At 40.2% G+C, this 16,601-nt stretch overlaps 1 protein-coding gene across 1 annotated transcript; it reads left to right on the top strand.

The window, feature by feature from the left end:
* The first annotated feature begins 8,384 nt into the window (after positions 1–8,384).
* LOC148014399 (protein yippee-like At5g53940) lies at positions 8,385–12,335 on the top strand. The gene is made up of 6 exons (XM_087666338.1): positions 8,385–8,635; positions 8,786–9,040; positions 9,871–9,914; positions 10,515–10,623; positions 10,723–10,778; positions 10,928–12,335. The coding sequence occupies exons 2-6, from the start codon at positions 8,945–8,947 to the stop codon at positions 11,004–11,006; spliced, it is 384 nt and encodes a 127-aa protein (XP_087522464.1). The 5' UTR covers positions 8,385–8,635; positions 8,786–8,944; the 3' UTR covers positions 11,007–12,335.
* The last annotated feature ends 4,266 nt before the right edge of the window (positions 12,336–16,601 follow it).

The following is a 16,601-nucleotide window of genomic DNA, read 5'->3' as shown; positions in this document are numbered from 1 at the left end:
GAAAACCTCATGAGTTATAGAAGAAAATACATAGATGACATATTTGTCATCTATTCTGACATACCAGACAAGCACCAAGGACTTGTTGAAAGAGTTGATACAAGTGCATGTTGAACAGAGAGCACCAGTGAGCGAGGCCATGCTTGAAAGAGAAGGTTAGGAGACAATGCCAAGGATAGGCTTTAGACTTTCAAGTGTTTGGTTGTAGCTCATCTGACACATGAACATATGCAATACAACCAAACACTTTCAAGTGTGATACATTAGGCTTCTTGCCTATAAAGCATTCTTCAGGAGTCATTCCACGAACTATAGCTATGGGATTTCTATTCATAATATAGATAGGAGTATGAATAGCTTCTTCACACAAAAAATATTTTAACAAATTCCTTTCAGCCCCATCTAAGATATTTATCTATGGAAGAAGGGTGGTCAACTAGAAGCCATCATGCTTATTGCATTGCTCAAGTTCTAGCTCATTTTCTTGAAGAAGATTATGAAGAAGATTGGCTGAAGATTGACCAATATTTGAGCACAATGAAGAAGGAGGAGTCTTGGACTAATGAAGAGTTCAAGCGTATTAAAAGGAAAGCTTATGGCTTCTTTCTCAAAAATGGGCATCTATGGAAGCAATTGTTACTTTAGTTGCTCTATCTCTAAGAGATTTGGTTGGCAAAGTGCTTCGTTGAATGTCATAGTTAAGCGTAGTTTGTCGACTTCCTTGTTAGAGATGAGTTGCATGTGTTCATGTAGGAGCTTTTCATGATGCTCATTAAGATATTCTTGCTCTTCCTAGGATAGCGAATATGACAAATATTCCTCAAGTTGCTCCCTAGGGAATGTGCCCATGTTCGCAAGGATGTAGGCACGTGCAAATAATTTGAGTTTAGCATCCAACTCGGTTAAGCACTTTGTGACACTTCTATGTTCGATGAGGGCACTCGATTGCTATCTCATGCAAGGTTCTAGGAGTATCCGTAAGCTTTAGCATAGCTGGGGGCTCGGGCCTAGATGAGAAGATTGGTCAATGCTAGGATTGCTCATGTCCTCGAGGTTTTCATATTTCTCCTAAGGCTTTGATGTTATTGTGTCATGGTTCTCCTCGGATGTGACTGGTATAGTTTCGTCAACCTATTGTGACATCATTGTATCCACTTTTGATTGGTCAATGTAAGTTCTGTTGTCGAGGTCAGTCGTTGATGTGCTTGGTTGGGCCTTAGCGTTCTCTTTTTCTCGTGTGTCCTCATGGGACATAGCCATGGCTTGCTGAACAATTTCGTTAGGTTGTGAGGGTACAACTGCCTCTCTTGTTGGAGAGTCTAGCTCTTCAGTTGATTCCCCTCCATTTAGCCCCTCATATGATTGCATTGGCAATCACTCCTCCTGGTCAGAAGGTGTTTGCTATAGACTCTTGTCCTTACCCATTAGAACATGACTCCATTGCTTCTTATCAAAGTGGTGTCGCAGCGCGCAGGGTTGAAGGTCACTACAGGGGTTTGGCAAGAAAACTGTTCTTAGATCGCCAATCTGATGCTTCCATTGGCTCCGAAAGGGGGGTAAAATACCAACACACCTGGCCGGAATTCTGCCAGATCACTCCTTCTTCATCTCCCCCTTTGGAGTGTTGTTCATTACTTGAAAACAACGATCGCGTATCACACGATTTCATCAATCTCTCTTTTTATATAAAATCCTCTCAAATTGGCAGAAAGCTACATGCTTTCTTTTACAAGTCATCCTAATCTAGAAGTTGTCTATAGTTTTTATGGATTTTTACAAGAGATAATATCTAAAATATCAAAAATTAGCTAAAATCTAATATTTTTGAACCATGGACACTAACACTAATGTCTAAAATGGCATTGGCTCTCTAAATCAATAAGAAAGCCACACTCTAGATTTTTTTGCACAGTGTGCGCATAGTGGCATGTGGTCCACCCCCTCCTAACCTACACATCCTCTGGCATGTGCCAAAGTCTTACGGATCTGTAGTATTAGAAGAAGTATCTTCTGCCATGTCAATGTCTTCATCTTCTGCCTCTTCTTCTTCCTTTATGTCTTCATGCTCTTGAATTATATCCAAGTCTTCTAACTCATATTTTAAACTTTCTCTTCGTTTGAAGAGCTTGATTCTTTTTCTAGCTATAGGTATCTTCGTGTTTGTTCCATCCAATTCAGCCAATGAATATGTAGCATTGTCATGAACAACCTTTACCACATATGGGCCAAACCAATGCTTTACCATCTTCCTAGAAGCACTATATTGATTGTCTAGGCTGCTATCATAGACAAGCACCCAATCATTTTCTTGAATTGCTCTTGGCCGAAGTCGATGTCGCTTATCAAATCTTCTTTTGTTCTTTAGTCTTTCTATCTTTAGCTTCTCAATAGCTGCTTGAACATCTTTAGGCCTTCTTTTGTTCTTTAGTCTTTCTATCTTTAGCTTCTCAATAGCTGCTTAAACATCTTTAGGCCTTCTTTCTAGCTGACATATGTGCAAAGTCGGCAACTCTTCTCTATTGATGCATTCCTCCCAAGGTAGAAGACTCCATGTGAGAATAGATTCTTCAATTGGCATAATTGATTAGTGTCAATACATAAGTTCAACTGGCATATAGCCAGTCACTGTACTATGAGCAGTCCGGTCAGCCCATAATGCAAAAGATAGCATTTTAGGCCATTCTTTGATCTTTCCTCTACAAGACTTTGCTAGAGCTTTGAGAATAGACCGATGCCCTCTCTCACTTTTCCCATTGCCTTCAGGGTTGTAGGTTGATGTTAAAGCCAACTTAATACCCAATTGAGCAAAGAAGTTGCGTGCCTCATTAGCATCAAATGTGTATATAAATAAACAATGTGTTTTGTGACTATGTATAAATAATACCAAAAGAAGCAAAGCCAGTACACACACAAGCAATGACAATCAAGCAGAGGTGATATGCATCGAAGTCAATACTATGGGATTCAGATAAGTGATGTCTTTTTGAGTTGCACCTGTTCATTACAGTTGAAGCATATGACTTGCATGTACTCTAACCAGTTGCCAGTGAATGCATGATGGCACATGTCTTTGTACGAAAGCATTCAATACCCAAGTCACCCACAAGACCGCCAACCCCACAGAGAACTATTATGGAGAAGCCCTATTGGAAGAGAAAATCACCCCTGTAGAAAGTACACATTGCATTTGAGCATGGCCCAAAGCATGATCATCGGCTACTCTCTCTTTTTTGGACAAACTCTACATCCGGGTAGGAGCGACACTCTCAACAATGACAAACATTTCTTCATCAACTAGGAACACCATATTGGGGAATATGGGAATTTTCCATAAGTTTGGGACACGTGGTCAAATCTTTGGATTTGTCATAACTTGAACACTATAACTCCAAATCAAGCGCTCTATAGCTCAATAGATTCCATTTTTCAAGCACTTTCGAATGATAGGTCACATCATATAGTTTTGAGAAACTTATGGGCATGTTATTTGGGTGCCACCTTTTTTAGTATTCAAAAAATGGAAATTGGGAGATTCCCAAACTCATTAATATTGTGTTCAGGATTCAATTTGCCAGATGCTCTATCCCTTGTCCATGTACAGCTCACTCTTACCTCAATTGTTCTGATGTCTCACATGTTACAAAGGGATTTGCAAAATCTCAAGTGTATCTCTTTGTCTCAACAATTGTTCCTCTAGCATCGAGGCTAGTAACACAATCATCTTTGTAATATCCATTTTTCACAGCCTTTGGATATCGACATTTCTCAATCCAAATGAAAGGCCGATAGCCTCAACGTATTACATTGATTGTATTCATTTTATCCAAAAAAAAAAGAAAAAAATAGAAAAAAAAAGGGCACCCACGATCACAGCAGAGTATGCACCTAGGGGTCCTCAAATTGGATATGTCCAATGACCTTGGTCTACTGGCTCCGCCCCTAGTCTCCTAGCCCTTTACACATTCTCCACAATTGTTCAGGGCACAACAAGGGCAAGACATACCTAGGGAGCTTGTCTCACCTATGGTTAGATTTGTCACCCTAAACCATTTGCACAATTCTTTTTCGCACTCCATCTTAGTACCATCGTAATCAATCGTGGTGAGCACGGCATGGAAAACCATGGAAAGTACACCGTACTCTTCAAACACTACAAGTAGCCACTAGCTACCAAAAGCTAAGGCATCAATGAGATCAATTATACTACATCGTGTTGTCAAAATCACAAATGATGTCTCAAGAAGCCTTCAAGTGTACTTCTCAACATTGACAATTTTTTCCACCCATTGAATCCTCGCTTCATCTACACATTACTACGAGGAACCATCCCTTGGCCCAATTACTCCATACAAAGAGGCTACATTGGGTGTGATTGCCTAAATTCTCAAAGGTTGAGGTTTAGGGGTAAACATTATTACAATAGTTATTTGTCAAGAGTTTGGCCTCATAGAATGGGATCCGGCTCCATTCTTAGTTTGAATGATGTTTACCTAATGTTTACCACAGCACAGAGGAGCGGGAAATGGAAAAAAGGAAATAGCAAAAGGCGCAGGACAAAAGGAAGAAAAAGGCGCCTTAACCGGTAACTAGACCCTGAAAGAATTAAAAACACGGGCACGACCCTCAGGAAGTCTTAGAGTCGTCCAAGGAAAGTAAAAGAGTAAAAAGTGTACCATTAAGTGTGAAAGTGCTCCCGAATCCTTGTAAAAGAGCACCAGGCTCACTCCTGTGCAAATTGTATACATTAGTTGGGAATAGGATAGATTAGAACGGTGGGAAATGAGAAATGGGCCAAGGCTAATGGCCGGCCATGTAAAAAAGGGGATGACCGCCCATGAAAAGTAGGGCATGTATATAAAGTTCAAAAAGTGAATGAGAAGATCATTCTTGTGTGTGGCCAAAGCTTCTTCTTCTTCTTCTCTTGTTTCTTGCCTTCTTGCTTGTGCTTGAGAGAGGGATTGAGAGAATGTGAGGGAGTGAGGGAGTGATTGTGTGAGAGTGAGGGATCTTGGAGAACAAGCTCTCCATCTTCTCTCTTCATCTTCCCCTCCTCTCTTCTTTTCTCTTTTCTCGCACGTGGCTATGAAGGATGAAGCTCATGGGAGAGGGATTGAGGTTGCTTGAGCTTGCCTCAAGGATCGTAGAGCTATCGGTGTGCAAGAAAGAGGAGGGTACTCGATTGAGCATCAAGGTAAGCTCACTACACCCGTAAGGTAGGCATTGTGCGTCGGCTATGTGAGAGGTAGCCATGGCCACTTGGTTCGAAACACTTGAGCAATAAGTGGTCTGTAGGTCTCAGGGTAGAGCTTGTAGCTCCCCTTCAAATGATAAATTACTAACAACTAAAACCCTTAGGCATACTTTAAACCTTGCTGGTTGAGGTGCTAGTATTCCATTCTTGTGTACGACAATACTCTTGGCTTGCTTAGAGTTTGACCTGTCTCCCAAACTAATCAAACTATGTCTTATGCACGATAAGAAGACTAGCACTAACCCCTAGGGAGAGACCATGTGAAAGGTTTTCAATTGCAGGTATTGAAGACTCCAACGAAAGTACCATCAACTCTTCATCAACACTAAATTATGAACTCTTATCCTTTATCATCATGCAAGCCCACCAAAGAATCGTCATGTGCAGAATTCCCAGAACACCAACGCCTGTGCCAGCCAGGAGTGCAACTCCCAACAAAGAATAGACCTATCACCAACTACAACAACCCTATCACCAACCAATCAGGCCAACAAAGTGCCACCAATGACCTTCATCTACACCACCACCAAAACTTCTCTATAACAAATCACAATAGTCCCTTCCATGGACCAAAAAGGAGATGACAGCCCAAAGGGAATAAGGGTTAGGGTTTTGTATAAAAGGCAAAAAGTGAATGAAGAAGCTCACTCTTGTGTGTGGCCAAAAGTAGCTCTCTTCTTCTTCTTCTTCTTCTTCTTCTTGCTTGCTTGCTTGAGCTTGTGCTTGAGAGAGGGAATGTGAGAGTGTGAGGGAGTGAGTGTGTAAGGGTGAAAGTCCATTGTGGAGAAGCTCTCCATCTTCTTCTCTCTTTTTCTCTTCTCTTTTCTTCTCTTGCCTTGCTCATGGCAATGGAGCTTGAGGATTGAGCTTGCTTGAAGCTTGTACTTGGATTGTGGAGCTATCGAAGTACTCAAGAGAGGAGGCAACTTGATCTGGCATAGAGGTAAGCTCACTACACTCATAGAGAGAGATGGCGTGTCGGCTATGTGAGAGGTAGCCATTAGTGCTCGGCTTGAAACACTTGTAAGAATAAGCGATCCGTGAGTCTTGGTGGTTGAGCTTGAGTTCGCCTCTATAGCCTTGTTATTCATTACAAAGGGGCTATAGAAGGGGTGTGATTGCACATTTCTCAACACAAGAAGCTATAGATTTTTGCAAAGTTTATTGAGGGTGTATAGGGCATGGCTATGACATTACAACAAACAATTGATGTATATCAAATAGAATCTGAGCAAGGAATAGAGAACGCACAGCAAATATGAGAAGAATAGAGAAGACTACTTTAATTTCAAACAAATTGATACAAAGATGGCTCTGTCTACCACTGGTGTGTTTCCACTGTGAAGCTTAGATGGCGATCTAGATAAATGATAGGTGAAGAGCTTAAGGGGAGTTGGAAGAACTCTAATTGGGTGAAAGATAGATTAACTATGACTTTAGAGGGGTCATCCTTTTATAGCTTAGGAAGGTAGTCCAGTTAGCATGTCCAACCATATTATGATTCTTTCCTAGTCAGCCAGGGAATATTCCCTTTACCATCGAGTTAGGGGCCACACCTCGCAACTCGATGGATTGTGCCTTGAGTTGCTACCAGCATAACTACTCTATCTAACCCAAATGCTAGATCTACAAAGATCATCTTTTTGCCATCTAGTCATATAGATCTCATTTGACATACAAGTCAAGATCCACCCAATGTACATGCTCACACATGGCTTCTCATAATGGGAGCCTTACATAGCATTGAAGGACATCAGCATGAGTCTTGTAGAGATTCCCATGGAGTCAGATGATGCAACAAAGGATGAATCATTGTCTGCATAGAATAACAACTCGTTACATCTTCATGTGCATGCAAACCATGTTTCACGAAACTTGGAAACTGTGTAATAGGAGATGCATGTTTAAATATATTTGAGCAACAAATCAGACATATTATACTAATTCTCATGCATGGATGTGTGGTATTATACTAATTCTCATGCATGGACGTCTGTTGAAAACAACTTGCTACATTGTGGAAGAAGAAATATTAATGCCTTGGCAGAAAGGATAAGGTGTTTTTGTTGAAGGAAACATGTGTGTTTCATTAGAGTCTAATGTAAACGATTGTGGATGCGATAATTTATTTATGTATCTATTTTTGTGCATAGTTTGGCATCTATAGATTTCTCAGATTCACGATGATGAGGTACAAAATAGAGGTGGTAGTGGATATCTAAATGATGTGGAATCCTACTTTGGAATTGAAAAAATATTTAAGAGACAATAGCAATATAACATATTACAAATGTGATGTTGAACATTGTAGTGGTTCAACCTTTGTACATGGAATAACATATCAAACTAACCTAATGCAAAGGTTTTGTCTCAAGTTGAAGTTAGTTTGAGAAGGTATGAAGCAAATATACTACTTTAGGGTGCTTTTTGGTTTTCTCAATTGTTGCAGGTCCTCTCCTATTGATGAGAACATATGAAGGTTTTAACATGTATTCTGCAAAGGTTGTATGTGATTTGCATGCCCTCTTTGATTCCTTGTAGAATAAGAACATGTACACCTTTCAATGTCAGCTGCACACACACACATACACACTCACACACACACAGATTTGCCCAAGTCTCGTTAGAAATAGTCGTTGCTTGAGAAAGGTGAAATAAACCATATCTTAATTGAGAACTGTGATAGGGATGTGTTGGTATGCATGACTTGGTGACATGGAAAAAAAAGAAGCATGCTTTCACCCACCTTGGTGTGACACCAAAACTAGTGGGGGCAACAAAATATATCATTAGCACTAGGGGAGTATTGTTGACCTTGGCGTGACCTAATTCTATTTAGGGGATACACACTTTTTGTTTGAAAGTACCACAAGCAATTTTTAATACTTTCCCATTGTTGGAAATGTGGCTGATTACCCTCACTTTTGCTCATAGTGTTCAATATCACGAACTTTAGCTTGGGAGGCACCACATAGCTAGTTAGGTGTGGTTGGGGGATGGGGGGGGTTACCAGGTAATATAGTATGTTGAATGTTCCTCTTGTAGTAGCAGAAGCTCATGATGTTGTGGTTTGATAAGCGATCACGATTCACAACAAGCGCAGGTAAAGTTCAGCTAGTGCATGGAAGGGGGGCTATGCAGTTCACGCGTAGTGCCTTTCCAGGCCCAGGTTCAAGAATAGAATTTTGTGGCTATTTTTAATTTGGTTAAATGAGAATTTCTTTCAAGCACGGAAAAAGCGTTGTCGAAAAATTTTATGGCTTTTTCCACACGGAGAGGGGAGAGAGACAAACAGACAGAAAAACACGCCTGTTATCACACCAGCTTGCGCTTCTTTGACTCTCTAATAGCTACCCAGGGCAGGCAGGCAGGCAGGCAGGGGAGGTAAGCATTCTCTCTCTCTCTCTCTCTCTCTCTCTCTCTCTTTGTGTCTTTTGCGTCTATGGCATCTCTCTCATCTGTTGTCTGCTAGCACGTAAGTGGTCTCGTAAACAAGGTCACTCATTGCCCGATGCTCTGTTCTTTCTATGGCAGGCTCTCTTCAGTGATCAGGGCCTCTCTCATTGAGTGGTGATCAGGGTCTCTCTCATTGAGTGGTGAGCAGAGCTTATATTCAGACAGACAGAGAGAGAGAGAGAGAGAGAGAGAGAGAGAGAGAGAGAGAGAGAGAGAGAGAGAGAGAGAGAGAGAGAGATGGGCCGCTTGTACCTCATACAGCTAGAAGGTCGGATCTACAGCTGCAAATCTTGCCACAGCCATTTGGCCAATGTTGAGGAGCTTCTTTCCAAGGTTTAGCTTTCCCTGATGAGTTTTGATATTTTTCAAATGTCCTGTTTTTTCAGCCAGGACCTGCAATTGGAATGACTTTTTTGGAGCCTGTCACTCTCCTTTTACCTGTAAATGGTCTGTGCTTATATCAAGTATGTTTGTCTGCATTTCTTCATGTATCTTGACGGATGTCTTGGGGACCCTTCTGTATCACGCAGATGCTTCAGAATTTGTGGTCAATGCTAAGCTGAAGCATGCTGTGAATGTCTCTGTCCCCAAACTTACAGATGCCATGAGTTTGATAACTGGATATGGATTTGCAATGGGGCAGTTTGCTTGTGTTTTTTTTCCCTGTATGTTTATTCCAACGATGTGAAGTCTATGTGCATGGAAGCTGACACATGCCATGTGTTTCATCACTGGATATGGATTTGCAAAATGGGAGAGTTTGCTTGTTTTCCTTGCAGTGTACTGGTTCTGACGATGTGTTCTCTATGTACATGTATGGTTATCTATCCATTTGTCTACAGATGAATGCCTTTACTTGCTCCTATCAGCTGAAGCTGATAAGTAGGATGGCATGTGCACAGATGATCATACCCCTTCACTTGAATGATATTTGGCTGCCACTTTTTTGGTTGATGTTTCTTAGTTATGGAAATTGTTTTTGACCCTCTCGTGTTGTGTTTGAAGTGCATGCAGGTTCTAATTTCATGCATGTGCTTGAACAAGTCTGTGTCTGGTTAAACCCTTGTGTGTGAAGCGTTCAAAGGTCGTTTCTTTGTACAGTATATCTCTTTAGGCTTTGCAACTGTTTCCTGAAAATTCAATGGGTGTTGGATTGTGCTCAGGCTTTTCACTGTCGACATGGGAGGGCCTATCTATTTAATACAGTGTTAGTCCCTCAACTGATGCCATTTTCCATTTGTGAGTTGTAATATTCATCTTAGGGCTTATTGTGCTGCTGGAGGCCAATTGCATGTTTTGGTGCAATGGCATGTTCTAAAATTGAAGAGTGATCCATGGATGACCTTGTTTTACATGTGGCCTCAAAGGTAGCTCTTTGGGAAGCAGAGAATTAATGATCACTGGAATAGTTACATTATGAAGCTTTTAAGGAGCTGATCTCCATTCAGTAGGGCTCTTTGACCTGCTGAAGTCATGTGAGAGGATGATGTTTAGAGAAATTTGTACAGAAGCTGTGCTACATGTTGCAGGAGCAATGATGGCTTACAGCAGCCACTCAGGGTGCACAAGAGCCAATATGGCAGTGAAATGCAGCTCTGGACTTTGAATTGTCTTAATTTTTAAACCAGGAGTCAGTTCTTCTGCCGCAATAGTCTTATATACTATATTCTAATGTCATTAAATTCTTAATGTGATAATTTTACAAAGCTAATGCACTCCTTATTCTGAGAACATCAAGGCTAGGGCTTCTCCTGTAGTATTCTTGGACTCTCTGTAGTTTCAAGTCATAACATGTCTTCTTTTGCAGTGTAAATGTAAATGTTGGTCCTTTAGAACACCGGTTGATGACAACAGGAATGCATGTAGTTGGCGATATCTTTTGCAATTGCTGTGGACGCAATGTTGGGTGGAAATATGTAAGACCTACCACTGGAAATAGTTGGTTCAAATCAGTCTTGGCTTCTATGCAAAATGGTTTTTCAAACTCTTGGCCTTATAGCCTTCTCATTTGACAGGAATTTGCATCAGAAAAAGGTCAGAAGTACAAAGAAGGAAAGTTCATACTAGAACGGTAAGCCTTACTTGATGTAGATATACCTCTAGAGCCATTTGCTAAGGATAGCATATTGGTCGGGCTGAATGGGTTTACTACTGGCTTTAATTTTCGCTAGCTAGTGTATGATATTCTGATCACTGAGAGCTTGTTTTGCTTGGAGGCAGAGCAAAAGTGGTTGATGGGGATGGTACCGATTTCTACCTAGACTCACACCAGGCCAGCAGTGATGCTGATGATGCTTAATTGTTGCCATGAAACTTTAGAAGGCATAACATCAAATTAGCTGGCAGAGTTCTCATTTGTAAATAGTAGCAATCTTGCGAAAGTTGTCTAGTTTGATAGTCTTCTCAGTGAAGGAGGCTGGATTAATCCAGGGTCCTTATAATTACTACAGGTTCCTAGGATGCTTCTGATGGGTAAGTTGTATGTACCCGTAAAGCTCATCAAAGTGGTGGAACTTCCATTCCAATTTTTCAATGAAAAGCACATGAAGAAGTTATCCTTGAAGATACATCTTTAGAGGCTAGCTCATGTTCATCTCGTTGCATTCTCATGTTCATTGTTCTTTGCATTTTCACGTTCACAAGATTGCCTTTTCTCTGTTGACTTCCTCTACATGTTTATGAATTATGTGCTTATTTGACCGGTCGTTGCTATGACTTTTGGATGTACAGTTCTGGCAAGAATAGCCTTCATAACATTTTGTCTCTAAGTGATATGACAGGAGTTTGTCATCTGAAAACATACTTTGTTTTCGATACAGTATGATTTGATCCAAGGTAGTTGGTTGTTGGGCCCAAGTTGCATCACACTGGATGCTTGTTGATGGAGTTTAAATAGGCTTCTGTCAATGAGCAAAAGAGTTGTGGATGCTGGCTCCATTGTCTCGAGAATGATCAAGAGCATAGATTTTGCAGTTTTGTTAGAAGCCCCTCTTCAAATCAGCAGGCTATCAAGCTTACCAGGTGACAGTTCTCTAGAGGCAAGTGTACATGCTCTGCATGTGTGGCAAAGTATACACAGGTTTACATAGCATGACATGATGTACTGTAAAAATTGTCTTCTGTATATAATTGGAGACCCTATGGTTCAAACTTCTTAGGAAGATTCTCCAAGGCAAATTTGTTCTAGTTTTGTCAATGCAGAGAGGGAGATAGGATATGGTTTTGGGAGGTGGTGGTTGAATTAGCGAACTGCAGCAATGGACTGCTACATTTGATCCGTCATTTTTTTTGAACTGCTCGTGTCGACATTTAGCTGAAGCAAGCGAAACTGTCCCCTGTTTCTGAGCTTGTATGGCATGTGAACGCCTCTGCCTTTGATATGCCTGATGGGCCATGCCAGTCATCCAAGTATTTGGGAAATCTTTTCTTGGTTGTAAGGATGCTATATCAACCCCTTTTATCATGTAAAGGTAGATGTGGCATACTAGTTATGCTTGACATGCTTGTGTATTCTCAACAGGCTTGAAGAACAAATTTACCATTACTGCTGCATAGTTCAGCATTTAAGCTATATTCTTGATCAATACATTGTACTCGAAAATAAGAAATTTAATATACTTGGTCAGTCTTCTTGTGTAAGTGTATTTGTTTTAAGCGCGTCATAGTGACTGTTCTGTTGACATTTTGACTACTCTTACTGGTGGAGGTACAATTAACAAGTACATATGCCTTTTTGAAAAATTTCCTAACTACAGAGACATCATGCTTGTTAAGTCTGAAGGCCTTATCTACTGTGAAGTTATCTGTAAGTCCTCTCAACTAAAATTACTCAATTGATACAGTAAAAATAGTGTCACGTTTTGGTAACTTGAGTCCCTTTGTTAAGCGTATTATTTTGAAAAATAAAGAGTTAAATGTATTCTTGTTAATAATAGATAAACTTTACAGCTTCAAAGAAGGGCCAAAGGACAGAAAACTTCTAAAACATTATCTACGAAGCTCTCTAAAGCATCTTAAGAGCAGATCTACATGTAACATGTTTACTGCTTTTTAAGGCATTTCATCAAAGACATAGCCAATTGCAAGCTCTTTGGGAGCACTGTAGAGGCAGTCGAAACTGCTTTTAGCTCTTCCAAAGGCAAAAGAGAACCTTTTTTGGGGCACTCCAAATATCTTGCAAAATAGTTCCCCACTCATCATCATCATTAGACTTAACTTGATCACCCAACAGAGTTTGCTTAACACCAGAACTATTAGATAATCAAGCTCAATTCATACCTTGTACAATCTAGACCATACACTTGACTTTTGAGCATGCCCATAAGAGATGCTTTACATTATCCTTGCATTTGGCACGAGACAAGTTGGAGGCATGGTATATTGTATCAGGATGGGGTGATTTCATTACTGTCCTATTCCACGACAATATTAGAATCCATGGCAAAGTACTTTTTAAAGAAAGAGAAGTATTGACACTCCAATCGAAATGCCAAGTGGAATTAGACTTGAGCTTGAGCTTGACTATAGGTCTCCCTTTGGAGCTTACTCATTGGGATAATGGATTTTCACAATAAAGAAATGTATGAGGTAGGTCACTCTTCATGAAGGGTACTTAGCACATATATGTTAGAAGTGGATGTAGCGATGGAAGTGTGGAAAGCTGTTGTAATAGATTGTTGAATTCAAGAGACAAGAAAAGAGAACACTGCAAAAGAAAAGAACATTGCACAAGAACTTAGAAGCAAGGAGATGCTCGGGAAGTGGGATTCATATACCAATATATGAGACAATATAGATCCAATGTAAGTCATTGGTTGTCAAGGCACTAGCATTGGCTCCCTTTCTCCACCAGAACTTGAGGAGGTAAATGATTGATGATGTGGAGGAGGAAGTGGCCAATTATATAGGCCAAATAAGTGCGATAAATGATGTTAGGTTGGCTAATAATAAATGCTAGTTGGCCAACAATAAATGCCATAAACACCATCAAAATGACATATAAAACACCTAACATATCTAGAATGTGCTTAGCCCTCTTTGATATGCACAGACGCACACATGAATTGACATTTGCTAACACCCTCTCTCAGATCATGGGTGATTTGGTGCAATATAATGATACGAAGATAAGAACCCATCAAAGCCATACAACAACCACCACCAGAAGAGAACCATGGATATCTAGGTAGGAAGTGGCTAGCCCACCACCAAGATGCCTTGGATAGAATCTAATGTCAATGTTGATTGTACCAGCTCTTGAAAATATAGAAGAATCATAGCAGCTCTCAATATTTGTCAACAACGTTTGGTAGTAGCATACAAGATCATCCTATCAAAAATGCCATTGAACATATGTGACTATGAATTCCTCATAAACAACATAAGTGTCCCCTCATGTGAGCTTAGACTAGGAGCCAATCTTGCTCTCTGGCAAAGAAGTAGCTCATCATGAATCTAGATACCAATGCCAACTTTTTGATTTGAACTTGCCAAACTTCGATCGATGCATCAGGAATGCCCCTCTTTAGAACATGTGCACTTGTATAATTGTATGGATGAGACACAAACGCTCCACCTCACCTTCTTACACTCCCACTCTAGCATTGGAAGGTTGTGAGGGACGATCACATCACTTGTACTAGCAATTGAGAAGGGAGGCCCTTGTAGCCATTATTGGGGCCACATAGCTAGAGCCTAAACCTGGACAATTCACCGATACTAGGAGCTTTCCTAGTCCTATCAGATTCGAGGATAAATAATGTTTCATTAGAAGAGCGAGGTAGCTTGTCCAATATTATGCTCGATTGGCAACTTATCATTCTGAACATCAATATGAATGAGCAATTTGATGCTCCAAATTTGTAATAGAAGGTGGCTCCTTTGCAACAATATAGAAAAGACGACATTGAAACACACAAACTATCTAACCATCTTCAATTAAGTTGCACCCTCCTCCATTTTGCATGGAGACAATTGACTCCTTTTGTTGTTTAGCCTTCAATGTACTAAAGAAAAAGTGATTTCGAACATCAATTGTTAACTCCCATTGGCACCTTATCAATTTGAACATCAAGAAAATGAGCAGTTTGATGCTTATACTTTACAATAGAAGGTGGTTCCTTTGCAACAAGAAAGGAAAGAGGACATTCAAAAACACCAACAATCTCACCATCATTAATTATGATGCACCCTTCTTCAATTAAGATGCATCCTTCTTCAATTAACAATCTCCCCAATCTTCAATTCATTTTTGCACCCTTCTCCATTTTGCATAGGGACAAGATTCGTTTTGTTGTTTATCCTTGACCACATTTAAGTAAATGTGATTTGGAGCATCAACCATTAGCTCCCACCTTATCTTCAACGGTACTTTTGCATCTTCAACACTATATTGTTCTTGATTTTCTATAAAAAACCAAACATGTTGGAGGTAGACAAGGAAAATACCATCAATAGGATCCATAGCAAGATAACAAAGGAGAGAAATTTGAAATCCTATAGCAAGAGAGAAATCTCTCCTTAGTGCCTTAGCTTTATAATGACCACACTGCTTACAGAATGTAATTACATTTGGCATGCAATTTAGCCACCTAACGGTAGAATAAGAAATCCCTTCCACTATAGCTTTTCTCGAGACCTTAATATCTAAGGAAAAAATATAAGATACTTTAGCTTGCTTGAGCACTATGTGCTCTAGGTAACTCAACTCTCGAATATCAAGTATGTGAAGGAAGAAGCTTGTTGAAAAAGGGCATAGAAATTTGCAAGTAGGGATCACATTGTGTTCACCAAGACTTTTGTTGTGGTGCATAGGAATTCAATTCCCAAAGTAAAGCAACACCTTGGATGGAGGGGATAAATGGATGGATAGATATGAGACTCACTTTGAATTCTTCAAGAAATCAAAGGCTAAAAAGATTAAGCTATTTCATATCAAGGGATATGCCCACCAACAATGGAAGCACATGTTAAGTGATGGCATAATATTTGCATGTAGGCTGCTTTAAAAAATGCTATTGGAAAGAACTTTATATCCCCTTATGCACCATTACGGATTAATGTATGATATAGACTTTCGCATAAAGGGAAGTTAGCGAGAGATAAGTCTTAAGGTTTCATTCTTGATTCCTACCCCTATTGCCACATTTTTGGATGGGGATGCATGTGATGTGGAGAATTTATTTTTTAGAGGATAATTGTATTTGGAGATACAATAGACCTTAATACTGCATCGAAGGTCCCTAGTCCATTCTTTTATATGGTCTTGAACTTTGGCCAAGATCCAAGTTCAAGGGTCTAACAAACTATCATGATTGACCAATATATGCTTAGGTTGTGGCATATGATATAGCTTGTAACCTTTGCTTTTAGTATTTGAGTGCATGTGAGAAGCGAGCTTTTGGAGCAAGCTTTTGAGCAAGATTTTTTTGGCAACCTCGAGTTTTATTCCACATAGTCCACTTGGTCCTCTTTTCCTTTTGGGCATATTCAAGCACCAATGCTCCTCCTCCACTGCCACTACCACCACCACATCCTACTCTCCTTGTCTTCATTAGAACCACAACCAATTCTACTCTCTCTCTCCTTGTATGTTGGGGACCAACCACCGACATCTCACTCACCTTAATAACATTACTACCATTAGCACTGCCACTACACCACCACATCTTACTCTCCACCTCCTCATCAAAACCACAACCGATTCTCTCTCTCTCTCTCTCTCTCTCTCTCTCTCTCTCTCTCTCTCTCTCTCTCTCGTCATATGTTGGAGACCAACCATTGACATCTCACTCCCCTCAATAACATTTCTCTTTCTCTCTCTCATTTCTTAGAGACCCACAACATGCATCTCCCTCTCCTCCTTCCCCTCAATAATACCCTCTCTCTCTATCTC

This window comes from Lygodium microphyllum, chromosome 25 (assembly GCF_053477565.2).
Source record: "Lygodium microphyllum isolate KBCC chromosome 25, Lygodium_microphyllum_v1.1.10, whole genome shotgun sequence".
NCBI classification, from domain to species: Eukaryota; Viridiplantae; Streptophyta; class Polypodiopsida; order Schizaeales; family Lygodiaceae; genus Lygodium; species Lygodium microphyllum.
This window is presented reverse-complemented; position numbering and strand designations above follow the sequence as displayed.